The sequence below is a fragment of the Populus alba genome, chromosome 6, assembly GCF_005239225.2.
Source record: "Populus alba chromosome 6, ASM523922v2, whole genome shotgun sequence".
Lineage (NCBI taxonomy): Eukaryota > Viridiplantae > Streptophyta > Magnoliopsida > Malpighiales > Salicaceae > Populus > Populus alba.
In genome coordinates this window covers 670,263-696,146 of record NC_133289.1, presented here as the reverse complement: position 1 = coordinate 696,146, position 25,884 = coordinate 670,263, and the positions used below count along the sequence as shown (strand labels likewise).

The 25,884-nt window shown below is 35.9% G+C and overlaps 7 protein-coding genes across 8 annotated transcripts; 2 read left to right on the top strand and 5 right to left on the bottom strand.

Annotated features, from left to right (window-relative positions):
- Positions 1-3,778: 3,778 nt before the first annotated feature.
- LOC118058488 (probable long-chain-alcohol O-fatty-acyltransferase 3) lies at positions 3,779-4,674 on the bottom strand. Its single transcript, XM_035071189.2, has one exon. The coding sequence runs from the start codon at positions 4,628-4,630 to the stop codon at positions 3,779-3,781; it is 852 nt and encodes a 283-aa protein (XP_034927080.1). The 5' UTR covers positions 4,631-4,674.
- A 1,061-nt stretch (positions 4,675-5,735) lies between these two features.
- Positions 5,736-6,398, top strand: LOC118058450 (uncharacterized). The gene has a single exon (XM_035071150.2). It carries the CDS (start codon positions 5,844-5,846, stop codon positions 6,195-6,197), a length of 354 nt encoding a protein of 117 aa, XP_034927041.1. The 5' UTR covers positions 5,736-5,843; the 3' UTR covers positions 6,198-6,398.
- A 346-nt stretch (positions 6,399-6,744) lies between these two features.
- Positions 6,745-9,875, bottom strand: LOC118058451 (mannan endo-1,4-beta-mannosidase 6). The gene is made up of 5 exons (XM_035071151.2): positions 9,303-9,875; positions 8,914-9,111; positions 8,420-8,542; positions 7,907-8,118; positions 6,745-7,521 (listed from the first exon to the last, which is right to left on the bottom strand). Exons 1-5 carry the CDS (start codon positions 9,705-9,707, stop codon positions 7,137-7,139), a joined length of 1,323 nt encoding a protein of 440 aa, XP_034927042.1. The 5' UTR covers positions 9,708-9,875; the 3' UTR covers positions 6,745-7,136.
- A 782-nt stretch (positions 9,876-10,657) lies between these two features.
- LOC118058452 (uncharacterized) lies at positions 10,658-12,609 on the bottom strand. Its single transcript, XM_035071152.2, has 3 exons — positions 12,300-12,609; positions 11,855-12,092; positions 10,658-11,694 (listed from the first exon to the last, which is right to left on the bottom strand). Exons 1-3 carry the CDS (start codon positions 12,526-12,528, stop codon positions 10,869-10,871), a joined length of 1,293 nt encoding a protein of 430 aa, XP_034927043.1. The 5' UTR covers positions 12,529-12,609; the 3' UTR covers positions 10,658-10,868.
- Positions 12,610-14,340: 1,731 nt separating this feature from the next.
- On the bottom strand, positions 14,341-18,027 carry LOC118058453 (fumarylacetoacetase). The gene is made up of 14 exons (XM_035071154.2): positions 17,731-18,027; positions 17,461-17,539; positions 17,302-17,360; positions 17,090-17,214; positions 16,923-16,997; positions 16,725-16,800; positions 16,463-16,562; positions 16,315-16,374; positions 16,089-16,159; positions 15,918-15,980; positions 15,642-15,706; positions 15,271-15,367; positions 15,055-15,180; positions 14,341-14,693 (listed from the first exon to the last, which is right to left on the bottom strand). Exons 1-14 carry the CDS (start codon positions 17,932-17,934, stop codon positions 14,634-14,636), a joined length of 1,260 nt encoding a protein of 419 aa, XP_034927045.1. The 5' UTR covers positions 17,935-18,027; the 3' UTR covers positions 14,341-14,633.
- A 1,232-nt stretch (positions 18,028-19,259) lies between these two features.
- Positions 19,260-23,163, top strand: LOC118058454 (transcription initiation factor IIF subunit alpha). 2 transcript variants are annotated; one of them, XM_035071156.2, is made up of 9 exons: positions 19,260-19,636; positions 19,715-19,873; positions 19,956-20,101; positions 20,267-20,640; positions 20,956-21,071; positions 21,350-21,481; positions 21,762-21,962; positions 22,076-22,288; positions 22,816-23,163. In XM_035071156.2, exons 1-9 carry the CDS (start codon positions 19,466-19,468, stop codon positions 22,906-22,908), a joined length of 1,605 nt encoding a protein of 534 aa, XP_034927047.1. In that variant the 5' UTR covers positions 19,260-19,465; the 3' UTR covers positions 22,909-23,163. The 2 variants fall into 2 exon arrangements, with proteins under 2 accessions (XP_034927047.1, XP_034927046.1); XM_035071155.2 differs by having other exon boundaries at positions 21,762-21,977.
- Positions 23,164-23,881: 718 nt separating this feature from the next.
- LOC118058455 (umecyanin) lies at positions 23,882-25,595 on the bottom strand. The gene is made up of 2 exons (XM_035071157.2): positions 25,270-25,595; positions 23,882-24,422 (listed from the first exon to the last, which is right to left on the bottom strand). The coding sequence occupies exons 1-2, from the start codon at positions 25,433-25,435 to the stop codon at positions 24,055-24,057; spliced, it is 534 nt and encodes a 177-aa protein (XP_034927048.1). The 5' UTR covers positions 25,436-25,595; the 3' UTR covers positions 23,882-24,054.
- Positions 25,596-25,884: the final 289 nt, after the last annotated feature.

The following is a 25,884-nucleotide window of genomic DNA, read 5'->3' as shown; positions in this document are numbered from 1 at the left end:
GACATTAGTTGCTGTTGAGCTTCAAGCTAATTGTCCTAGTTTGGTCGAATATAGTTTGGCTCACCAGATTGATTTTGAACTTGGTATATTTAACATATAACCTAATTTAAATTTTAAAAAATCATTAGAAAATTGAGTCAGTCAACCCTAATCGAATCATCTTGCTCAAAATCCATTCTACTTCTTCCTTTTTTAAAAAAAAATAATCAAAATGTTATGTTTAATAGTCAGAACAATTTCAGTGTTCTGACTATTTTGATGTCATTTTAAATTTACGGGCTGAGTTTAATAGCTTTTGAGTGGCCTTCACATGTTTTCTCACATACAGTATAAACTGCTATGTTTCTGCCACACGTTCACCAAGCTATCCTCACTTGGCTTGTCGGTTCTGTTTTCTCCGAGTTGATTTGATGTCTCATGCATGCCCTCAATTGACCGAACCGTGGAGTACCTACATAGCCAGCTATTAATTATCCTTGCCTCCTGTAGTTATGGGAATGGCAGCAAACAAGAAAAGCTGAAGGCTAATGAAACTGGCTACATATATTAAAACTGATAATTAAGAATTTAGATAGAGATATTTGCTGATTGGTGTGTTATCTGCAAACATGTTATGATTGTTTTTTTTTTTTGCATGTAATATACTTCGGATTAGATAAATATTTGGAGTCCTTTCCCGTCAATATACACACATGTCTGTCTATATTGGATCATCTAGTTATGCTTTATGTGACCAATGAGGTACTTGAATTGATCTTTCTTTCCATTAACGATGGTAGTCCAAAGGTCTCTGCCTCGAGAAAAGATCCTTCCGTAAATAGTAAAAAAACTGAAATTGTTGGCAATATCAAGGAATGTATAGAGCTGTCTAAACTTGATGATCACAGAGGTCATGACTCACAACATGCAGGAACATCCTGCTTAGAGGTCATCCCTCTCTTTGCCACATTTCATTGTCTTTGCTTGCTTTGCTATCGAGACTCGACAGGACCCTGCACCAATAATACTACCTCATGATCAAGAGCTTGTAAATGTTGCTGAGAGTCAAGATCTTGGGAAGCTTATGAATGTTGAAACCCAATCTCGAGAAATCCCGCTAAAAGGCCTTAAATCACCTCTGAACGTCTATGCCTTGAAGTTTGGTTACATTTATACCAAAGACGAATATATCCATCCAAATATCATATTGCTCCTCTATGTTTTATATAGGTCTAGAACTAATCTTAGCCATGGTTGGAGCCCTAGCTCGAGCCACACCTATCCAGCTCATTGCAAAACTTTTTTAGAGTAAAAGAAGGAACCTGATGGTCACTAGTATCTTGCATCCAACTGTATGCAATCCAATCCGGTCAACTTCTATACGTTGGAATGCAAAAAAGTGGGCTCCCTTACCAGCTCTGATCATCGGCACATTTTTCTGGCCTCATGCACGAGCTGATTTTCTATCACATTAGACTCCAAAAGCCACTGTGGGAGGTGGCGTGCTTCTTTCTCTTGCATGGTATTTGCTTGGCTAAATTGGTATCAAGAAAGAAATAAAGTGCACGTGAGGATTGCCTAGGGTGGTAGCAGCACCGCTTGTACGTAGTGGGGTTTGTGGTGGCTACTGCCATGTGGTTGTTCATGCCAACCGTGGTACGTTGGAAGATTGATGTTGAGGCATGCACGTATGGAGATCGATCATTTCTTTCATTAATTTTGTGAAGGGTGCATATATCTAATTGAGAGATGTTTTTATTGAGCATAAATTTTAGATTATTGGTAGGTAATTTTTGTTGCAATAAGTTAGCTATAAGTTCAATTCATGCAGAAAGAAAACTTCTTAAATGCATCATTTGTTCGAGTTTGGCCAATTTTCTAATTAAATTCAACTATAAAAGAAGGTAATTTAAAATCCAACCACAAAAGAATTTCGTCTTCTCAATTTTGTTTATTTATTTATTTATTTTCCTTTAACTTTCTTCTACACAGCTCCTCTATCCATTATTAGCTGAAAGTTGGCCATGGCTTTAACTCCAATATTCAATGCAACTGGGAAATGGAGCTAGCAGGGAAGAAATTAATTAAATATATGGTTTCGAGGAGTAGCTGCCACTTGCAACCAGAGTACAGTCTTACCGGAAATAGCTGGGTTGAGTTTAAATCAATAATAGTATTTAATTTTAATTTTGATCTTTTATAAATTATAAATTTGATTCATTTAGTTTTATTTTTATTTGAGGGGATTAAATATATCAGATTGAGCTATTTTTTTTTTATGGCTATTACAGGTATTTTTGGGTGAGCTTACATTGTTATTTTTTCAAGGTCATTGCACCAGCTCTAAATCTAATTTTTATAGCTTATATTACCATTAAATTCTAGTTACATCCCTTTTTCTCCATAACCAAAAAAAAAAAGAAAAAAGCTCTTTTCTGTTAAGTTAAAAAAAATCTAATAGAAAATACACTAACAAGAATTTTAGAGTCAAAACATTTCTAAATAAAATAAAAACAAATGCTCAATATACATACTATCAAATATATATATATATAAAAAAATATACAAATTGAGTTTAGTCAACCGGATTTCAAAAATCTTAACTTGTGATATTTATTTCTTATGTTTTTTTGATCTATTAATATTCACATTGTCCAATATTGATGGATTGAGTCAGGTCATATAATATAAATGAACTAGTTTTATTTTTAAACCGCTATATAAAACCTTACTTATCTTTATAGTTATAAAATTTAACTTGAGTTATGAATTAAATAAATTAACTGACTTAGATTTATCAAAAATAACATTATTTCAAGATTATTTTTTTAAAAAAAAGTTAAATGACTTCAATTTTATTTTGAAAAAAAATAAAAATAATTAAACCAAGTTTTACCATAGTTTTAACCGGATAGATAAAATTTTAACCAGGTAACTTTCAAGCCAGTTCAACATGAAATTTGGCCCCGAATAGTTAATTACAAGTTCAATAACACTGCATGTATCTTTTTGCTGTATGTTGACCTTGTCGGTTTTTTTTTTTTTTCTTTTAGAAAGTAGAAAACATTTGTTTATAGAGAGAAGCATAATACTGGAAATAATTTGTTAACAAAAGTGAAGTTACAATTTTCCTTGGGAGGAAACAAGTAAGAGTAAAAATGGTATTTTCCTTGGGAGGAAACAAGTAAGAGTAAAAATGGTAACTAATTTCGATTACGCAAGTGATTATCATTTGTATTATATTAATTAATTCTCTATGACTCATAAGCTTGCTGGTATTTCATATCCAAATCACAAATATAGTGCTTTGCAGATTTCAAGGCATTGAAACTATCGAGACTAGCAATGCATTTCATGCTAATTAACTGCAAACCCTTGATTTGATCATAGTTTACTGGATAATATATTTCTCTTCTTCATTGATCCATGGATCAATATTTATCTTGAATTAAATTGTAGATTGATTTCTTAAAATAAATGTTATCTCCAAATTCCACGTATGCCTTTTTATATCAATAAATTTATTATTTTATTGGAACCAACATCTAAGATTAATTTTTTAAAAAAACTATTGGGGCTATTTTGATTATTTAATTGTTAAAAAAAATAATACTTCCAAACAAATCAATAATAACTAGTATATCTAAGTAAAAATATCAAAATAACTCTAGCTCAAAAGCATGTAATTTTTTATAGAAAAAAACAAAATATTCAATACATTATAGCCTGTAACAGTAAAATATGAGAGTAGGAAAACCTGCTTGTAGCTCTTGAAACAATTGATAGGGTTTCAAGTGATCTATTCTCTGAAAGGTAAAATCTTTGGCCTGAAGCCACATTCATTTCGTCCACTCCTCCATACAGGCAGTACAAGAAACCAAGAGAATGTGAATGACACAAACGCAAGTGTCAAAACATTGGAAACAGCGGGGCGAACGGGTGTCCAACCCTTAACCCGAGCCAAATACTTCAATGCTCCCTCGAAAACCATGGAAATTCCTTGCAAGACGAAGAACCAAGTGACCTCCCACGTGGGTGTCGTCCCACAAGAGATGTAGTAGAACATAAGCTCATGCATGATGCCTGAAATCACAAGGGTAGTAATCATGGCCAGCATCCTTGCTTTGCCAACTCCGACGAAACCCACTAAAACATTTTGGGTAGGTTCATATATTGTTTGCCTCAAAATGTTTGAAGACAACCGGTTCCACCTTCTACCCCAAAAACCTTGTAAAGATGTCGCTAAATACGGCTTGTTGAATAGTGTCACTAACTCATACCTTGCCATGATTGATGACAGAGTTTTAACAGTACTTGCGGAATGTGGGTGAGTATTTTCCCGGATCTTGAGAGGAAAAATGGCAATTGCAACAAAGTCTAAGTAGTTTTTGCAAGCAGTGAGAGGTCCTTTGTTGAAGCAAAAAAGGAGAAGCTTGAAAGATGTGATCCATGTGAAAAAGAAAGATAAGACTCCTCTGAGAAGGCTTGATGTGAAATACCAAGGAAAGATGGTCAATAGGTAGAATGTGGGGAGGAGAAAGAAGACCCTTGTCAGGCCTTTTTTCATGTACGTGGCCAGGACATAAGAATAACCTAGTGAAGACAAGAGGAGAGCAATGTGACTGCTCAAGTTCTTGGTTTCATCCTCCATTTTAGCTCTCTATCTTTAGATAGCAAACATAGCTGTCTATATATATTTTTTGTTTAGGATAAGCTGTCTATATATGTAGTTTTTTTTTGTTTTGGATAAGGCATCGAGGGTGTTCTGTCTTCTCCCCACACTGTCTTTTATTTGCCATTTTAATTATTGGTTTGATTTGAGGATTAAAACAATAAAAAAATATTATTTTTTAAAATTAATTTTTAATAAAAACAATTAATCTCAGTACCAAACAATATCTATCAACAAAAACATCATGTAGGCATAAAGACAAAGACAATAGTGCCTAAAGTTTGAACTTTGTTCATTGTCATTCATTCTTTCCTCTCAAGAAATTTACTAAGCAAATTTATGGAGGTCCTAATGGATCATGATCAGATTTTATGCTTGACTCCTAATAAGATTGAAATAACATTTAACAACAAAAGAAAACTACCTCTATTTTTGTATCCTAAGAATAAGCATCAAATGTGTTTTAAGGTTGCCTTCGATGGAAAAAAAAAAAAAAAAAAAAAACAAATACAAAATGAATTTTGTTTATGAGAATAAAATAAAAAATAAACATCTCTGAAATAATTTTGAAAAATAAGTACATATACACTCGTGCAAGACACCCAATTTTTATGTGCCAGCTCGTACACATTTAATCGTGCCCTTAATCTACAAAACCGTCATGTGGAAATTAATTAATGAGAACCGTAATGTTCTAACATCAATAATTGTGGAGTCTTAGAGGGCCCATTGTCAATCTAAAAAAAAAAAAAAACTAAAAGTAATTTTTATTAATCTGTTTATTTTAAAGTGATTGAATTAATCTAAAAAAAATTTAAAAGTAATATTTTATCTTTAATAAACAAAATAAAATAAATATATTTTTTAACATGATAGTCTAAAATATCAGTGGTGTGATAAATTAAAAATCGAGTTTATAATTTCTACAGAGTTGTGGGCAGGATAAACTAAGACAGGCGACGAGATAAAACGTTGAGCAAATCAAGACGTGTCAGACATTCAATGACGTATTTAATGAGAAGACTTAACCTGGAAAACAATGTGAACATAGATAGCACCATTTATGTCCATCTCTTTCATACATACGAGTTACAATGTGAACTCTTAGCTGTTAGTCACCAAGAAGTGTATAAAAGAAGTGAAAAGGGTTGTAGCTAATACAAGCAAGGACTTGTCTTTTTGTTTTGAAGAGATGGAGGAGAAGAAGGGATTTGCATTTCCAGCCGTGTTGATGGTGTTACTCATGTTTTCTTTGATGATTTCACCAGCACTGGCCAGCTGCTCTTCGGGCGGGAATGGAACAAAGGGATCAGGAGGAACCAAGCCATCGGACGGCGGTGGATGCAAAGACTGTGTTCTTGATCAGATGAAGTATGGTTGTCCAACTTGCGTGCCACTTCTGCACTGCATGGCACGGTGCTTGTGGGGTGGTAGCTCGAGGTCCAAGTGTATCACCAGGTGTGATTGCGACGGTGGGAAGCCAACTCTTTCAGATTGCAAGAAATGCATGTCTCGATGCAAATGCAGCTGCGTGGCAATGGCATAGATAGGCATCTATTCAAGGATGCTAGCTGCTAACATTTTGCTACTATGAAAGCAGATTTTGAAAGTATAAACAAATATATTTGCTGAGAAGTGTTTTGGTGTGACCTGATCTGTATTTCTATTAGCTGATGGTTGTAATGTTAGAGTTCAGTATTGCTCATGAAAGAAGAAAAACTAATAATTTGAAGAGTTGAATTGTGCAGCCTGTAGCCTAACAAGTCTCTCAATGAATGAAGACAAGATAAAAATAAACCATGAACAAGAACGTCATCCATGGTCTTAACCGGAAGACATTTCCATCACAGACAGCGATTAACAGTTTACCTTTAATTTTTGTGTTTGCTGTGCGAAAAATCCCAGTAAGTAAGGTGTTTGGGAAACACTAAAAAACTGCACGTTTTATATAAACTAAAATATTAAGTTTGAAACGCAATTTTTACTAAACACAAAATCTTTTTTAAAACTTATTATTTTTTAAAACCACAACTACAAAAACCTCGTGGCATTAACCTTGTGGCAGTGAAGAGATAGTTCAATCATGGCGCATATTGCAAAAAAATTGAAGTATACATTTTTGGAATGAATCAATGTACATGTTCTGATACAATACAACAACTACAAAATGCATAAAGTCTCAGGGCAAGTTACATCATTCAAGAGCATTTCCCAGGGGAACTTAGTCAATCACACAAGTGCCCATGCCAGCAATATATATTTGATATGTTCAAATCTTCTGGCCTTGAATTTGAATAGAATTGATTAAACCTAAATAAGTTTCACACTTCTTTATCTTTTCTTTTCATTCTTCCATTTCGAGCACGTATCGTTTGAGCCTTAGAAGAATTGAATCAACTCTTAAGACTGCCTTCCAACTAAAACTCTACCATTTGCTTTGTTTGGTTTCCTCTCATTCACAAGCGACCGAAGCAACAAGATCCACTCATTCAGGCTTTCTTGCTATGTTGTGTCCTGCAGAAATTCTTTGAAGCCTACGTGACTGCTCTTTTATCAGTTTATAGGTAGAAGGAGAATCCTGTGGTATGAAAGAAAACTGATCACTGTATCTATCCACATCTTCAACTACCAACTGCCAGATCAAGGCACCAGCACCAGCCTGCCTCTTCTTTGCGGATTCATAAATTTTATCGTACACTATTTTCAGCAAAACATCTCTCTCATGTACTCCTTTCCCATCGACATCCCATCTTGAACCGACTTCTGTGAAAAGAACCGGTTTCCTCAGCGCAAAGTCTCCATCACTTATATGAGAATCCACCCAATTAGAAAGATAATTAGTTTTTGCTTCCAAATCAGCATGTGGAATCCTACAGTTTGTACATGGTGTGAAGAGAAATAAGAACATATCTATCAAGAATACATAAAAGTAAATACTCAGATTATTTGTTTACTGAGGCCTGCAATCAACTGGGTGTCACCAATTAATTTAACATCCACGCTGCTATAGGTAGGAACTTGTAGACAGCAAGCCCAAATCATATGAACTGGACTATTGTTTCTATAAAAAACCAATAATATTCCTCAAATGTTTGACAGTGATTCACTATTTCAATCTTAATGTTGATCTTCCCATCGGCCTAGGTTTTGGGTCCTAACACAGCATTATAATAGACGAATGCAGTGAACTGTTCTTAGGTGTACCTCACTACTATTACTGGACATTAATCTGTATACTCAAAATGTATTACTAACCAGCTATCTGGGTATGCATGAACAGAAGCAAAGTCGATGTTGTCTATTGCTGAATTCAGTATGAAGTCTGTTCCAAGTGATGCTGCCCAAATCCCAGGATTCACTTCTGACTTGTTAGTTCTATTCAGGCCATAAAACCCCTCAAGCCCGACAGTCACTAGATGTCTTTTGTCCAAGCTTTTGATATATGCGGCCATCTCAGCGATCCATGCCTTAAGCCAAAGATAAAGCACTAAAATGATTTCAATCAAATCTGATTCAAACGTGAACCAGAAAAGTTTCTTAACCAATAATAAAACTAACACATATCCTTTTGATATTATAATATAAAAGACATGAACAGACCACCCCACAATAACAGAGACCAAGAGAAAAATGATATTTGGCTCAAAATGCTTCCATCAAACAACACTCTCACCTCTCTCTCTCTCTCCATTTTCCAGCCTAATCCTTCAGTTTATTTTTGAAATTCAACACCAAAATATACACAAGAACAAAAATTCAATGATTCACCTGAAGAACAGGAGCAGAAGAACTAGATGCACACCTAGGCTCATTCATGAGCTCCCAAGCAAAAATTGCCGGTTCCTCCGAGTACCTAACTCCACTTAATGAATTCTTTCTCTTCAAAACTGCCTGGAAAATGCAAAACAGAAATTTGCAGCCAAGAGATTATCATAACGCAGAAAGAGAAGCATAGACTGCCAAGTCTCCCACTCTTAAATGTTAGTCCTTACGAAATTTCCTTACTGTTATTCACTAATATAGCAATAATTCAGCCTAAATTGATCTAGCAGATGATGCACAACCAAATTTGACATGGTAAGTTATACCACAACAAATCAAGTTGAATAATCAACTTTAAAAAACAGAATTGTCACAAAATTCAGTCATATGCAATGCTCTTGCTCATTTTGCAATCATATAATGCTTGTGTGTCAAATATTCCAGTGCAATTGATAGAATCCAATGATTGAGCATTAGGGGAGTGAAACATAGCATCTCACCTTAATGTAAGCCTTGTAGTAATCTTTAATAACTGGGTTTGAAAAGAATGAGTCATCTGATAAAGAGACATTAACTCCAGCTTCTTTTGCCCACTTTACATACTGATTTTTTCCACCAAATGCAGCAAGATTATTCACCAGACTGAGAATTAACCTTATATGATTCCTCCTTGCTTCAACTATCACATAATCTAATCCCTGTAGACAAATACCTTCATTAAACACAAAGAGGACCCAAAACTGCCTCAAGATTCTTCATTTTTACCACAATGAAAAGCCCATCAGCCTAAACAAGGCCCTTCTTTAGTCTTAACCTCCCCTTCAAGATGTGACAGTCAATTGAAAGCAGAAAAATCTCTAATTTTACAAGGAAAAAAATTAGGACTTACCCTGAAGACCCTCTCATTGAAGAGACCAGGAGAGACCTGCAAAGCATCAGGACCACGACCATCACTAAAAGCCCAAGTCCGGCAAACAGTCAACCCCATTTGAGCTCCTCTCTTAAGCATCTCAGAAACCTTGGATCTTGATGGACTCCACACACTCTTCATCATCAACCAATATGAATTCCACCCATTAACATAAAATGCAGACACCCCACCACCACCTCCATCACCGATGATGATGAATTGTGTGGAGTTGGTTGAGACAAATCCCATCTTGGGTTGCCATAAAAATATTGGAAAACTGAAGTAGTTGTTGTTACTGTTGTTGAAATTAAGGTAAAGAAGAGAGAGCAGCAAGAGTATTCCTAGGAATGGAAATAGTCTTTTGGCTCTCCATTGTGAGTCCATTTCTTGGTTTCTGGAGCAGAAAGTCAAGACACAGAAATATGTTGTCTGTTCAGTATTAGTAAGGATACAAACAAAAGCCACCGATATTCATCGCTAAAGGTGAGCACCTTATCTGGCATAAGGTAACATCTTCGTCATGTTAGCTTTTTAAGCCAGAGGATACACGACGAAAACCACCTGTTTCTGTCGGTGGCTCTTTTAGGTTGGTTGGAATTGCGTTATAATTGGAGTTTTATGAAAATTTGAATTTTTTATTTTTTATTTAAAATTATTTAAAATTTTTAAAATTTTTTTATGAGATGATGTTAAAAATCATTTTAAAAAATAAAAAAATTATTTTAATATATTTTAAATAAAAATACTTTAAAAAATAATTATTATAATCGATCATTTTAAAAAATAACAAAATTAATTTATTATTATACTTTTAATCATATTATAAGACCCACCTAATGTAGTCTTGTCTAAAATATAAGTTGAAGGGGCAATTCTAGCTATAGTTGACTCATTAAATTTTGTTTTTTTTTTTAAAAAATATCAATGTTATTTTAGTATAAAAATAACAATTCAAAATAAAATTTAGTTGATCATCAAGTTGACATGAATTGTGTTAATATTTCAGGGTAGAGGCTTTAAAATCATTTAAAAAATTTAATTTTAATTGATATAAATTATTTTAAGATAACCTTTATTGTAAAATAAAAAAAAATAAGTTAACAATTAAATTTTAACTCCTAACTTCCCTTCATGCATGCCATTTCATTAAAACCGACTCTGCTTCCAATATATCTGCAGGCAATCAATCTAATTAGAGTTATTTTTTTTTTTTTTTTTTAGAATAGGATAAAATTGATAAAATAATATTATTTTTATTTGTTCAAAATTACATACTAAAATAATAAAATAAGTATCGTCTTCTAAAATTTAATTATGATAAGCATTGGTATCAGGCTATATTTAATTTACTTTAAGCAATTAATTAACAGCATGCATGTGAAAGGCTTTAAATTTTTTCACAGGCTATTGATATTATAGCTAGTCGACACAAAGAACTAGAACAAGTTTAAGATGATCAATAACCATTCAAGTATAATTTGATAAATCACCCAAAAACAGTTCAAGAAAAAGGCTGCAAGATTTTTCTCAGAGGCTCCAAAACCTTTATGCTTTTCTAGCTCCTCCAAGGGCGGGAAATTGATTGGTGTCTTCAATGTCAGGAAATTTCCTTGAATCCTTGAGGGTTAGATCATGAACTGGTCCGTTGCTTCCACCACTGCCGGAACGCCTTCCGCCTTGATCTCCATTAGGCCCTTTGCTTTCCCTTCTACCATTAGGCTCCTTGTCCTCTACTCCATGACCCCTGCTGCTGCTGTGAGGCCTCTCCCCATAGTACCTACGCCCGTCAGGCTTCTTGCCCTCGACTCCATGACCATTGCTGTTAGGCCTCTCCCCATCGTACCTGGGTTCGCCATTGCCACTCCTTGGTCTTTCTCCATTAAACTGCGGGCCGGCATTCAGCGCCCTCCATCTCTCACGGCCATACGGGCCTCCAACAGGTCTCTCTCCATTAATGGACTGTTTGACGCCATTAGGCCTTCGGCCCTCTTGTTGTGATGCACCATGGACCCTTTTGACATGTTTACTTACCACCTTGATGAACAGGACATCATCCTCATGAGTCTCGTCCTGCAAAAGTTGCATCGAATCAAAATCCTTGTCAAGAGTTATCTTTCTCTCTTCAGGGTCAGATTCCAGAGCGTTTTCAAGAGTTTCTTTGCTCTGCAGATCAGTCTTTTCGTCAGATTTCAAAGCTTTCCTCTTCTCAAGCTCCTTCTCATACTCTGCCAGAGTCATCATGGTTAAATAATCCTCGTCCTTCTTGTCACTCTTTACAGATTTATCATCACCTTCAGATTTCTTCTTGTTGAAACTCTTCTTGGAAGTCTTGGAATCTTTTTGTTCATCACCAGCAACAACAACATTACCCCTGTGGAAACAAATTAAATTTATAGAAAAGTAAAATCTGTAACGAATCTAATCACAAGAACACAGCTAAATCATGAAGCAATTCTATTCTACAGCATAAAAACAGCATAATAAAAAATTAATTAAAAAAGAGATCGATGAGATTAACAAATCAAACATACCCTTCAGCCCCATTATCCTTGTTATCACCATCAACCTTCTCTTCCCCATCACCACCAAGGTCATTTTCGGAGACATTAATCTTCTGATAACTACTGCTAGGTTGCTTTGCATCCCTGCCCTGGTCCCACTCCAAGACATTATTAGACCCTTCACCACCATAGTTCTTCTTAGACCCTTCACCATGGTTCTTTGCATCGCCATTCTGATTCTGCTGTCTGAGACTCGGGAGCCTCCGTTCTGAAAAATTAGAAATTAAATGTTAATTAATCCTAAGAAAAGATTTTTCCTTCTTTCTTTCTTTTTTTCAAAAACCATGCTTGCCCAAAATCACTATCTACAAAGCATAATCCAAAGATTAACAAACAACTAGAGAAATAAATATTTTTTTAACTTCAAAGAATTAAAGAAAAGAAAGCATTCAAGAATATTAAACAAATTACGTACGATGATGATGAGGAAACTTGAAAGGCAAGGCTTTCATGAGCATGTGAGTCAGCTCAGATTGCTTTCTCTCCCGCTCCTGTTGTTTCTTCAACTTCTTTTGCATCTCCATCAACTTCTTTTGCTCCATCTCCTCTTCTTCCTTCAACTTCTTCTGATCCCTCTCCTCGATGATTGTTGAAACCTCCCCATCATCCTCTAAACAAGAGAACATGTTAGTCGCACTCCCCATCCTAGGGTTTAAGGGGAGGGAATAGAGATTAGGAATATTAGGGTTTCTTGAGAAGAAAAGTTTAATGGAGAAAGAGAGAGTTAATGTATTTATAAGAAGGAGGTTAACTACAAGCTAGGATTTTTTTAATTTTCCTCTTCAGGAATATTAGCATAACCTTTGTTCACCGACTTAGAGAAACATAATTAATTTCTTTTTAACATAGCCTTAAGTTACCTCTTTAGCATTCACAATAATTAGTCTCTTATATTAATGCTTATCATAAATACACACACACACACAGCCTTCAAGCTAGTTTATATATATATATATATAATAGTTACCTCTTTAGCATTCACAATAATTAGTCTCTTATATTAATGCTTATCATAAATATTTAATACAAATACAAATTTTATAATTATGGAGCATTAATATATAGACACACATTTTTAGCATTCACAATAAATTAGTCTTTTTATATTGATGCTTATCATAAATGTTTAATATAAATACGAATTTTAAATGACCATAGTTGTGTGTGTATAAAAAAATAACTATAAATGGCATGAGAATTTCAATGTAGCTTTAGATATATATTGTTGTGGATTGCGACCTTGCAATTTACATGGGTATATTATGTAATTAAAAGGACCATGGAGGTGTTTTACTTTTTTCATGCTATATAATTTATTTTTTAATTGAAAAGTTGCTGACATGTGTTCCACACGTTCCAACGAATAAGTGGTGTCTGCATTATTAAGAAGGCGTGTGAGACGTTTTATGGTGGCCAAATCTAGTTGTCCTTCATATAATATAACTAGATGTGCATACATGCTCTCTTCCACGTGATAAGACGTGTGAAGACATATCATGGTTGGATTGCCGTCGGTGATTGATTGTTTGTGTTTTTTTTTTTTTTTTTATATCTTGACAATTATGTGTGCACAATTATCCTCTGTTTATTTATTGTTTACTTGGATCTGGTATAAATTATCAAATCCAAGCACCTTGGGTCTGATAACCATGTTTGGTGTTAGACTCGAGCGCAGTCTAGCATATGAGCATGGCTGCTAAATCTAATGAAATTAAACCTGACATGTCTGCTAAACTTAAAACGCTTGAGCTAGCATGGTTGTTGGACCCAATACTAGAAGCCAATAGTGCTTGATCTAGTAAGTGAAGAAGAAAGAATGTTTACTCTTTACTTAAATGATTTACAAGTAACTCTTATTTATAGAGTCTGTTGTTACATTATTTGTGGATAAGAATAATCTAAACATAAGATATCCCATGAAATCTGGAGGAGGATATTGGTTTTTTAGAGAATTCCATAGCAGAAATATATGCTTAATCTGAGTTGTTGCTTAACATCCCTCCTCAAGCTGAGCTGATGAGTAGGTATTATCATCAGCTTGTGTGCAAAAATAAGTTATGAGCATATTTATGTTGATGAAGAATGAGACCGTCTTCATCTGTTTGCATGATATATATTTGGTGCGATATACCCATTAATTTACAACCTATGATATTGGCATCAGTAAGAGGCTCAACAAGCTGCCAGGTTTGTTATTTATGAAATGCAACCATCTCTTTATTCACAGCACCGCCCCACTAATTGGTTGTGTTGTCCTGCACAGTGTCGCTGTTAGCAGAGAAGGAAACAGTACGATCGTTTTCTTTAGAGTTGCTACCGACTGGATTGGAGAAGCAATCGTGAGTGAGATCATTTACTTACTACACGGTGGATTTGTTGTGAGAATAGCATCTGCATTTGTGATGGGCTCGGAGTGGGCCCATCCAGATGTCCAGAGTAGCCATGACCCACAAAGACATTGGAACTTGTAAACTTTTACTTGAGAAGAAGCATTACAACATCGAATTTCATTGTCTTTACAACAGGAAAGATGGAACCAACAAAATAGCATTTTTACTTCTAGCTAGCCACTACTGATCATTCTCCTTTATTATCTTCACAGGGAATTTCAAGCCATCAGAACTGCTATCCTCCTAGACTCACAAATTATCCTGCCTCCAATAATCAACAGCTCCACCCTCCAAAAGGTTTTATTGGATTATTGCACGGACATCAGCTGACGTATATCCCACGAAGCGCGATTTGATGTTCAGGGTGATGGCAGGATTTTTCCAGAGCACGTGCCGAACCCCACTTTGTAACCGTCTCCCTGCAATGGATTAAATTTCAAGGGATGTTTTGCATTTGACATGATACAAAGAAATGAAATGCAGTCAATAGGAGTGTGATGAGAGAAACAAAACACACAACCAAGTTCATAAAACTTCCAGCTTGCTTAAAATAAGGCTAACTAGATAAGTTCCGAGAACCTAATTTTGCTCACGCGTAAAATATATTTGGTCATAGATACTTGCGGGAAATCTCTACCAAGCCAAAATAGCAACAAGAAAAGGGTTTTGTAATTGGTCAATAGATGAAGAGATTATAAGACACAAATGGATAAGTTCCTTGTGCAACGATGTGAGTATTTGTTTTGGAAAATACTTTAGGAAAGTGTACAAGGAAATAACCTTGGAACATCCACTGAACACGACTTCATCTCCATCTTCAAGGAATTTCCTTGTTGTTCCATTTAGTGAGAGTGACTTTTGTCCATTCCATGTCAGCTCTAACAAGCATCCATAAGATTCTGGCTCCTGTTTGGCAACACAAGGCGAAGCAAATGATAGGAGGCAAGAAAACTGGCATCTCTACTATATCAAAATTTAACGAGATTGAAGCCCTACAGGTCCACTGATCGTCCCAGTTCCAAGTAGATCCCCTGGCCTTAAGTTGCAACCATTTATTGTATGGTGTGCAAGCTGTTGAGTCACTGTCCAATACCTGTAGTGCAAATAAAAGTCAGCAAACTCAAAACATAATTAGAAACAAGAATACAGACACAATATCTTTGCTTAAATAATATGAGTTCTTATTTGATGGATAAACAGTGTGATATGTTTTTAGTGTTATAGGACAACTGATCGATTATTCACTATACAGGTAATGACACCTAAAAAGGAGATGATATGAATGCCATTTATCCAAGAAACAGATCTCATTTGAAGGCACTGCACTTCATCATGATGCAAATACAAAAGGATTCAAGAGGCCTTACAAGTGATTGAAGTTGCTTCTTGTGACCACACATGAATCTTCTTGACCAGCTGGTTTGATTTGAACCTTAGAACAGAAGGCATAATAATCACTCTCTTAGAAGGAAACAAGTTTCAAAGTTCCCAGTTTAACATATAATTAGAATCCTGTAAGGCCTAAAATGAGATTAATGTATATGCTTATCAGGGGAAAAGAGGCCATTAGTGAGAAAAAACAATGCATTTTCACGAAAGCTGAAATACCATTAAAAAAATGTCCAAAGGCTGCGATATGCTACCTCTAATGAAATGTCATAGTTTTTCGATATCTTTTCAGCCAGATATGGTAAGGGCTGGGGATCCTGCAATTCACAGGATATGTCATAAAGCTTGCAAGTGCAGCAAAAAATTTAGATCAAACTTATCAACTAAAATGGTGTTATGTTCTGTAACCAACTGAAATAAGCTACCTGTTTTGGGGCATCGCAAGCAAATGGCTCTAAAGCATCAAGTGTCACAATCCAAGGGGATATTGTTGTACCTATTTATCAGGTAAGAAAAAATAAGGACAAAAAACAACACAAAAAAGGCAAATTATACATGCATTGAATGGTTAATAGTCAAAGTTTCGTATACCAAACCCAAAATCAGCCAAAATGAATTCAAGAGGTGGAAAAGTAAGGTTTCCAGCCTTACCGAAACTCTTTCCAAGAAATGGCCCAAGAGGCACGTATTCCCATGCTTGAATATCTCTAGCTGTCAAAGCCAACTTCTTATGATATAGTGATATTGCAAAAATAAATAAATAATATGCAGCCAGAAGAGCATGGTTAAGAATCAATACCACTCCAATCATTCATCAATACAAGTCCAAATATATGATCTCCAGCTTCATTAACATCCACAGGTTTACCCAATTCATTTCCAGGACCAACTACAGCAGCCTGCCAGCAACAGGACAGCCAGTATAAACAACAAAAAAAAAAAATGTCCCATATTGTAGAACTACATACAAAGGTAAAGAGCATTGACATAACAACAGATAAAGATTTAGGGAAAAATAATGATAAACATATCATCATATAATAAAAGGCTAGGTGGCTAACCATTTCCAATTCAAAGTCTAGCTTCCTTGAAGGTCCAAAATATGGTGGGGAGTTTCCACTTGGATGGCCTTGACCTCTGGAAACACGGAAGTGCACAAACACAATTAGGTAAAAAAAAAAAAATAACCCTTGATCAAGCACAGTGATATTGATGCGTTAACAGTAAATAAAGTAGAATAAATAAATGAATTCTCTTACCTTGGTCGAATAATATCCGTCCCAGATACAACAATAGACGAAGATCGTCCATGATATGCAATGGGAAGCTGGAACCTGAAAATCAAGCATGATTCCATAAACTTGAATGCCTAGGCAGAAAACATACTAATAAATCATATCCAAAAAACTTATTTCCCATATCTCACCAGTTAGGATTAATCGCATTCTCTGGCCCTCGAAACATTATTCCGCAATTCCTCGCATGATGCATTGATGAAAAGAAATCCGTATAATCCCCTATCGCAATTGGAAGTAGCATTTCCACTTTGCTCTATAAATTCACAAACAAAACCAACATTACAGAAACAACAATCTCCTCACAACTAATCACACATTCATAACTCTTTACTTATCTTACCATCGGAACAAGAGATTTCTCCCTCAGATTCGGATTATCACGCAACTTAGCCTCATCAGCTACATCATAAAATAACAAAAAAATAATAAAAATTAATAAAACCAAAAAAAAAAAAACTCCGATTAAACATATTTAAACACTTGCAAATAATAATCTTGCCTGATAATAAGTTTTGAAGCGTCGTCCGTGCCTCCTTCCACGCTGGCCTTCCCAACGCTAGGAACTTGTTCAAATTTGGCTATTAATAAATCACCAAAAAACTCACTATCATAATTATCCAAAAATAATTATTAAATGATCGTAATTAACGCATTGTGTTCTTCAATTGCTCGAAAAGATTAAGCAAAAAAGACTAAAAATTGTATGATTAATAAAAAAAAACAGAGCTACAAACGACGTCGTTAATTAAAGGAAGCAAAAGAAACGGACCTGGAGGAAGCAATCGGAGCCGGAGAGAAACGGACCTTCAAAGAGGCCGGAAACAGAGATGGTGGACAAGTCCAACACGTAATCGCCGATCGCTACGCCGGGTCTAGGAGGCGAAGTGGGTTCAGGCTTGAAGATACCGAACGGAAGGTTCTGGATAGGGAAGTGAGAGTCAGGGCCGACTTCGATGAAGGATTTCAAAGCCATCGCGATGCCTAGACGGTGGCGTAGTGAGCTTGATAGTAAGGACTAATGATTGGCAGTGAAATAGCGAGCGTTGCAGAGTGGAGAAGAGAGGGTGAAGTGGAGGATTTATTTATAATTTTGTACGGACTCATCTTCCCTTATTTACAGTCAGTCCCCAATGTATATAAAGCTTCTCAATAGATACCTTGCTTTTATTATTAACCAATTGGATCCAACATTATATCTTTCCGTCAACCTGGGTTCCCAAAATATGGAATAGCCTAGAAATATTTGTTTATGGAAGGATAAAATTTAGAATTAATCGAAAAATTAGAGACTTAGCCCTGTTTGGGATTGCTTTCCCCAACAGGCCAAAATTAAGATTTTTGGTTTTGCTTAAAAAGATTTTTTTTTGTTTTGGGCTCATATTATAAATAAAAAAAACTTTAAAAAACAATCACTACTCTACATTTAAACACTTTATTAATAAGTTAAAAAATATAGATTGAGATCTAATTAAGAAAACAGTTTAGAAGGGGGACTGATATGAATTTATCCCTTTTTAATTTTATCTTGGGGTTTGGTGGCTAGAGGTAGTTGGTATTAACGGCTAGGTGTAGCTGCGAGTCACGAGGGTAGATGGCTCCCAAATTCTTAGCTGGGGTTAATGCTCCCACCATCTTTTTCCAACGCCAAAATTGTAGCCTGCAAAATTTCCAATTTGGAACCCGTTTGTCCACCCAAGAAATGTGGCCTTTCAAATTGTTGTTTAAAATTTAAAACATTGTTTTACCTATTTTTTATTTAAATTATACTTTGAAACGCAAGCTACCAAGTAAACAGACAACTAAAAAACACATAAGTTTATTAAATATCCTCTCATCAATGATATGATTTATTTTATTATAAGAGAATGTTTTGAATTCAAGATTTTTTTAAAATACTTGGGATTATTAAAATTTAAAAATTAAAGTGTTTTTCCTCATATTTTTCCTTATTTATTATAAATCTAATAAATCTAGTTAATATAATATCAATCCAATCATAAACCTAGAGTCAAAAATGAAAATTTTAATGTATTAATCAATTTCTTAACAAGGATAAAATTGAGATGCGGATCAAGCCAATGAACCAATGATTTAATAACTCGGTCACATTAGATCTGGACCGAGTTTCGGGTTTCAAAACCATTCGCGCTTCGAATGAACTCGACGTTATTTTTTTCTAGGTTCCATGTATTTCTTGCAGGGGTTAGCCCACATGAGTTTAAAGCCCATAGGGAGCCTAAGGAATCAAAGCGACGCCGTTTCTCTCTCACCCCTCTATAAATCACCTCTCCCTGTCTCCTATTGTTTCTCAGTCTGGTCAAAGCTTGAAAAAATTAACGAACACAAAAAAAATCAATCGATCTCTAAAGAATTAAAGATGTTTGAACTTTATGATTAAATAATTTTAAAAAGCCCTAAAAATTCTATCAATTTTCATTTTTCCGTTTGTTTGTCGAGAAAAGAAGTAGAAAAACCTAATTTTTTTTGAAGGATTAGTAAGAGAAATGTCGTTCGATCTTCAGTTACAGCCGTCGTGTAGTGGCTGTGGCAGCACCACAGATTTGTACGGAAGCAATTGCAAGCATATGACGTTGTGCTTGACTTGTGGCAAAACAATGGCGGAGAATCGCGGCAAATGCTTTGATTGTGGCGCTATCGTTACTCGCCTGATTCGAGTTCAGTTTCTCTCTCTATTTGATTTTGTTGGATTTTTTTTTTTAATTTGTTGTGATTTTTTTTGGGTGGATTTTTAGGAGTATAATGTGAGGGCGAGTACGAGTAGCGAAAAGAATTATTTTATAGGAAGATTTGTGACTGGATTGCCAGGTTTTTCGAAGAAAAAAAATGCCGAGAATAAATGGTCTTTGCTGAAAGAGGGAATTCATGGTCGCCAAATTACTGATACTTTGCGGGTAATCATAGTTTATTTATATATAGTTTTGGCTTAATCTCAGCTGTTTTTGGAACTCTAATTAAGTGATTTGGATTGTATAGGAGAAGTTTAAGAATAAGCCATGGCTATTGGAGGATGAAACTGGGCAGTTTCAGTATCAGGGTCATCTTGAAGGGTCGCAATCGGCGACTTATTATCTGTTGATGATGTCTGGGAAAGAGTTTGTCGCTATTCCTGCTGGTTCTTGGTATGGGTGACAAGTGTTTTACGAATCTCGTGTTTAGTGATTTGGGGTAGTTGTAAAATGTTTGATTCTTTGGTTTCTTGAATGTAAATGTACGGGTGTATGCAATTTGTTTTGAGGGATGATTGCTTTTGTAATCATATGGGTTGCTTGTTGTGTTCTATATAGGTACAACTTTAACAAGGTTGCGCACTATAAGCAACTTACCTTGGAGGAAGCGGAAGAGAAGATGAAGAATAGGAGGAAGACTGCAGATGGATATGAAAGGTGGATGATGAAAGCTGCACATAATGGAGCTGCTGCATTTGGTGAGGTGGAGAAGCCAGATGATAAGGATGGTGTTTCAGCTGGTGGAAGGGGAGGTCGGAAAAAAGCAAACGGTGATGATGATGAGGGCAATGTGTCTGACAAGGGAGAGGAAGACGAGGAGGAAGAGGCGGGAAGGAAGAGTAGGCTTGGACTCAATAAAGGGGGTGGTGATGATGATGAAGAAGGTCCAAGAGGAGGTGATCTTGATATGGATGATGATGATATTGAGAAGGGTAAGTGTTTCTCCCAAATGCCATGTTGTGGGTGCCAATCTCTTGCATAATTGTTTAAATGCTTTCTCTACATTCTTTTAATTGCTGGTAGTCTTTTTTCTCTCGGGTAGTCTTTTTTCTGCCTTCTTGTGATCAATATTTTCGTCCTTGTGATGCACACAAGATGTGGTACGTTGCTTTATTTTTTTCCTGGCTTGCAATGAACTTCATGTATGCTGAATTTTACTTCGGGGTTTTTTTTTTTCGGTTAACCGTACCTGGCAATTTAGTTTTTCTAGCAATTCCTACCTCAGGCACGTGTTTTTATGGTTTTAGGCGATGATTGGGAGCACGAAGAAATTTTCACTGATGATGATGAAGCTGTTGCCATTGATCCTGAGGAACGGGAAGATTTAGCCCCTGAAGTTCCTGCTCCTCCTGAAATCAAGCAGGTATGTATTAGCTAACTGTCTTGGTGCTAATCTAAACTACTTGTTTTGATGCCTCAACTTATATATGTTCTTTTTGAACATGTTGACTTATTGCTTCTTGCTTGATATGTTACAAGTGTTCTTTTCTGTTCTCCTGGTGCTGGTTACACTAGTTTGGTTTTTTGGGGAACTTTTAGTTTTTTTTTTTTTAAATGAGGACATTATTATTGAGAAGTACACGGGATATTTCTTATTTTTAGTGCTGATTGTAACAGTAAGGTTTTTGCATGTTCTTGCAGGATGAAGAGGACGAGGATGAGGAGAATGAGGAGGGAGGACTGAGCAAATCTGGGAAAGAGTTGAAGAAGCTACTTGGGAAAGCAAATGGTCTGAACGAGTCAGATGCAGAAGATGACGATGACGATGATGATGTGAGTTTTTGTGATGGTTGATTGTGTGCATGTTTAATTGGCAACCTAAGAGTTTTTAAAATTGCATTGCTTTACTATTTGCTGATCTTTTGCTTCTGTTTTTCTGGTGCCATATGAAAGTGCATTGTGTGATCAGGTGTGGAATTAATTTTTTTCCTGAGATAATGGGGAATCAATTTATATGATGCCTGAATTGACATGTTAGGTTATGAAGCTTGCTTTGGCAGTATGGTTTATGTCTGTATCTTTTGTTTACAGTGCTCTTGTTTGGTCTTATCAGATGGATGATGATATTTCTCCTGTACTGGCTCCAAAGCAGAAGGATGCTGTGCCAAAGGAGGAACCTGCTGACAATAGTCCTGCAAAACCAACGCCACCTGGTTCTGCTAAGGGAACCCCATCTACCTCCAAGTCAGCTAAGGGGAAAAGAAAACTGAATGCTGATGATGCAAAAACTTCTAATGGTGCACCTGTGAAGAAGGTGAAGACAGAAAATGTATGATGTTTCTTTAAATATATATCTAAAACAGCGTGCTATGCTGTTGAATGTGTATAGCAACCAATTTTCCTATTAACTTTGTTCTTTGGAAGCAGGAAGTAAAACCTACCGTGAAAGAAGAAAGCTCTCCTGCTACTAAAGGTACTGCAACTCCTAAACCAATGCCATCATCGTCAAAAACCGGGCCAACATCAGGGCCAACTGGCCCTGTCACCGAGGAAGAGATTAGGGCTGTTTTGTTGCAAAATGGACCCGTAACTACACAGGATCTGGTGGCTAGGTTTAAATCACGACTAAGGACTCCTGAGGTATGCTCTGCTTTGGCTTTGTGCAAGCCTGCTTCACGTTACCTTGCTGTCACATGAAATTACTTGTTATGTTCGTTGTGCAGTTGCAAGATTATCCATGGAACTCTATTTTCAGCCAGTACCATGCCATCTTTTTCCAAAACAGTTTCTTTTTATGCTTACCATCAGTGAACTTCACCGTCCAGTGCTTCTAGTGCTGGTTACACTTATTCATGCTCTTAGAAGCTCTATGTTGTGCATGATGGGATGGGCGCATTCTAAAGTTGAAAAAACATGTCTTGTTTAGAAGACAACTGTAATAGGATGTTTGAATGCCATGCCAATGATTTTTCGGGTCATCAAGGGGTGGGGGATGGCTAAGTTCCACTACCATAGGAATCATATGAACTTGAGACCACATGTTTAAAGTGTGGGGCCTCTACCAGTCCAGCCAAGGTTGGATTGGTGACACGGGAGATTAATATAAATGTTTTGGATGCTCCCCCCCCCCCCCCCGTTCTCTAACTGGTGGAAGCTCATTGATGCAGGACAAGAAGGCTTTTGCGGATATTCTAAGGAGAATTTCTAAGATTCAGAAGACCAGTGGATCCAACTTTGTTGTGTTGAGGGACAAACGATAACTCTTTCTGTGTTATGAGATTCTCGTGCAGAATTGCCCACGACACCGCATGTTTATCCTATAACTTGTTAAAAGAAAAGAAAAGAAAAAAATTCACATTACAGTGTGTTCTATAACGTTTGTGCTTATGCGAGCTCGTCCATGTAACTTGTGTTCTGACCATTATCCGTATAATTTTGTTATAGCAATTCGATGATGAAAAAATATACTTGTACAATTTCCTCTATAGTAAAATATATTTGAAAAAATTTATGTATGATGAGTGTGTTGCTGTTTTGAGGATTCTGGATGTATGGATGCTGGGAATCAGCAAAACCCTTGGGAGCGATGGTTTTTCCGAGCCGATACTAGTTGGATGGTGGCCAAGAGCTTGGGATATTGGGCTCTGCTTGTTCACATGTGATGATTCAGAAAGACATCAAAACCGAGACTATTAACAGTTGCTGAGCAAGCAAATCATCAAGTGTCAAGTTTGTATGTAGTTGTGCGCAAGAGCTCTTGAAATTATTTCTTAAAAATATAATCCAATGAATGACTAGATGGATTCCTTTGGTGGATCATATATATCTAATGGGTGAGACTCACTTAGAAGTTAATCGGGAGAAATATTCAGTAGGATTAGCATTAATCTAAATAGTCTCCACCAAATTCGTTGCTAATCATGTTTGAGAGGGTAATCTCTGTGAAAGATTGAAGGAGATGGTTACTTTCGATGGTGTCAACCAACAACCAAAAAACAACACAAACCAACCACTCGGCTGGTCGGTATATGAAACCAAGAGCACAAACCAATCACCTGGCGGGTTGGTGTGTTAAAGCCGCAACTGGAGACTAATACAAGTAGACATGAATCGGCTCTAAGGAAATTATTATTTAAAAAAAAAAAAAAAAAAAAGGAATGAAACAATGCCTTTTTTACTAAAATAATTGATCGGTTTAGCTCGGTTATTCCGCCTTTGAACAGGCTCTAACAATTACGAGACAAATCTAATGTACATAATCCATTAAACAATCAAACAAAACATAACATGTCCGAATTAACATAAAGTTTAAGTTTTCCAAGCCATATATAAGTTTTAATATCATAGAATCCAACTCAGGAAGCAAGCAAAAGCAACCTCGATATCACCCATACAAAATCCAAAATCTAAACACCCATGTAGCATAACCAAAATCCAGCCACTAACAACGCAGGACTTGCACCAATATGGGCTGAACCAGAACTTTCAGGCGAAGCAGCAACAGCCTTGTCAGAGCTTTCTGATGTGACAACCTGTGGGGTGGCGGTGGCGGTATCAGTTTTCCCTTCTGGAACCACCTCCACATGTAATTTCAGGCCACTCTTGCACTTATCAGAATTGCTGCTTGTGAAGTAACGAATCCCTTCTCCATCAAGAGCGATGCTATCAATGTCATCTGTGTACATTCTGATTGGATTGCTCACATCACACGTTAGGTATTCTTCTTTGGTCTCCACCTCAGCTATTTTACCCTGTGCTGCTGAGTGGGTGAACCCTGCCCTCACCACAGCTCCAAAATATTATTACTAGCAAATCTCAACTATCAAAATACACATACAAATGTAATAAAATCCACACTATTATTAAACCTAGTCTATTTCCGCCGGTCGACACGCCTTCTAGCCCAATATAAAAAAAAAAAAAAATCAATTTGGAATTACATGACAAATCAACCCACACACCGGTTTAGCTTTTATTTTTTAAAAAAATAAAAAAATAAATCATTTTAATTAACCCGGATCAACTTGTACAAGATGGGAATTACCAACCTAATTCATTATACTCTTAAGAATAAAACTTGGATAAAAATATCAGTATATTCTAAAATTTGGATTTACAACACTTTATTATATTAAGATATCTGGAGTTAGTTACAATCTTGGTTAAAAAAAAATAGTAATTTTCACAACAAAATAAGTAATTAGGCAATTGTAAACTAGTTTATACTACCAAATCTGCCATCATTTTAATCAAGCTGAATCTGTTACTACCAAATCTGAACCTTTCACCTTCTTTCTTATTTACAAGCACCCCTTTTTTCTTTCTTTCTTCCCTTTTTTTTTTCTGACAGTTTATAATTCAAGACTCTGATAATAAATCCATGAAAATACAGGAGTTTTCCTGGAAAAATGATACAATTTTTATACTTTGGAATTCATTGAAACCAAGCAACAAAACTCTCTCTGTATATATATGGCATAAAATTAGTATATTTCAGAGGCGCATGGATTTGATATTCTTTACATTTCTCAACAGCCAAACAGATCTTATCATCAGAATAAAAAATATTTCTGAAAATGAAATATCGAAGGAGCGAGAGGGGGGAGAGAGAGATGGCTTACAAATTTTGTCTCCAACTCTGAAAGTTCTAGCGGAGGACCAAAGGCCAAGATCAGCATAAGGGTCCCAGCCACGTTCCCCTCCAACAATATGGTGCACCTGGGCTCCAACACCAAGGCTCACAGAAACTAGAACCAGAAGCATCAACATCTTCTTGACCACTGCCATTATCCTTGCCTCGCAACCTCCTTTCAAAAGCGTATATATAAGAGCAAAGAATCGTAGGTGGCTTGGCTCTAGTGTGCTAGTGCCTGATATGTGGTAGGTACTCCTTCGGTTTTGTCCACCTGCTTCCTCCTCTTGCTGACCTGATGGTCATTGTCTCTTTTGTTTTTTACATGGTGGCGTGTTTTTACGTTTTGAGACATGACCCGCGATTTGCCGCCGTTTAGATATTTTTTTCTTTGCTCGTCGTCACGGTCCTTTTCTTTTCCTTTCCTTCTTGTTAACTAATTAACTTGCTTGCTAATTAATTTGTAGCTCATCGAATATCCTTTCTCTAACTATAATGTTTTGGATTATTGTTTTTCTTGAAAAGATATTAAATTAATATTTTTTTAATAATTTTAATATAATAATATCATAAATAAAAAATTATTTTAATATATTTAAATAAA

Bases quoted from the DNA above. Each gene is read 5' to 3' on its own strand.
- LOC118058454 (XM_035071155.2), top strand. From the start codon at position 19,466: ATGTCGTTCGATCTTCAGTTACAGCCGTCGTGTAGTGGCTGTGGCAGC. The intron at 21,072-21,349 runs GTATGTATTAGC...ATGTTCTTGCAG, and splicing joins CTCCTCCTGAAATCAAGCAG to GATGAAGAGGACGAGGATGA. The intron at 21,482-21,761 runs GTGAGTTTTTGT...TGGTCTTATCAG, and splicing joins ATGACGATGACGATGATGAT to ATGGATGATGATATTTCTCC.
- LOC118058453 (XM_035071154.2), bottom strand. From the start codon at position 17,934: ATGGCTTTGAAATCCTTCATCGAAGTCGGCCCTGACTCTCACTTCCCT. The intron at 17,361-17,460 runs GCAAGATTATTA...TTTATGATGTAG, and splicing joins GCTTCAAAACTTATTATCAG to CTGATGAGGCTAAGTTGCGT. The intron at 15,368-15,641 runs GTAAGGCCTCTT...TTTGCACTACAG, and splicing joins AGAAGCAACTTCAATCACTT to GTATTGGACAGTGACTCAAC.
- LOC118058451 (XM_035071151.2), bottom strand. From the start codon at position 9,707: ATGGACTCACAATGGAGAGCCAAAAGACTATTTCCATTCCTAGGAATA. The intron at 9,112-9,302 runs GTAAGTCCTAAT...ATTTGTCTACAG, and splicing joins TCAATGAGAGGGTCTTCAGG to GGATTAGATTATGTGATAGT. The intron at 8,119-8,419 runs GTGAATCATTGA...CTTTGGCTTAAG, and splicing joins CTTCTGCTCCTGTTCTTCAG to GCATGGATCGCTGAGATGGC.
- LOC118058488 (XM_035071189.2), bottom strand. From the start codon at position 4,630: ATGGAGGATGAAACCAAGAACTTGAGCAGTCACATTGCTCTCCTCTTG.
- LOC118058452 (XM_035071152.2), bottom strand. From the start codon at position 12,528: ATGGGGAGTGCGACTAACATGTTCTCTTGTTTAGAGGATGATGGGGAG. The intron at 12,093-12,299 runs GTACGTAATTTG...CTAATTTTTCAG, and splicing joins CAAGTTTCCTCATCATCATC to AACGGAGGCTCCCGAGTCTC. The intron at 11,695-11,854 runs GTATGTTTGATT...TTGTTTCCACAG, and splicing joins AAGGATAATGGGGCTGAAGG to GGGTAATGTTGTTGTTGCTG.
- LOC118058455 (XM_035071157.2), bottom strand. From the start codon at position 25,435: ATGGCAGTGGTCAAGAAGATGTTGATGCTTCTGGTTCTAGTTTCTGTG. The intron at 24,423-25,269 runs GTAAGCCATCTC...TGGTGAGGGCAG, and splicing joins CAGAGTTGGAGACAAAATTT to GGTTCACCCACTCAGCAGCA.
- LOC118058450 (XM_035071150.2), top strand. From the start codon at position 5,844: ATGGAGGAGAAGAAGGGATTTGCATTTCCAGCCGTGTTGATGGTGTTA.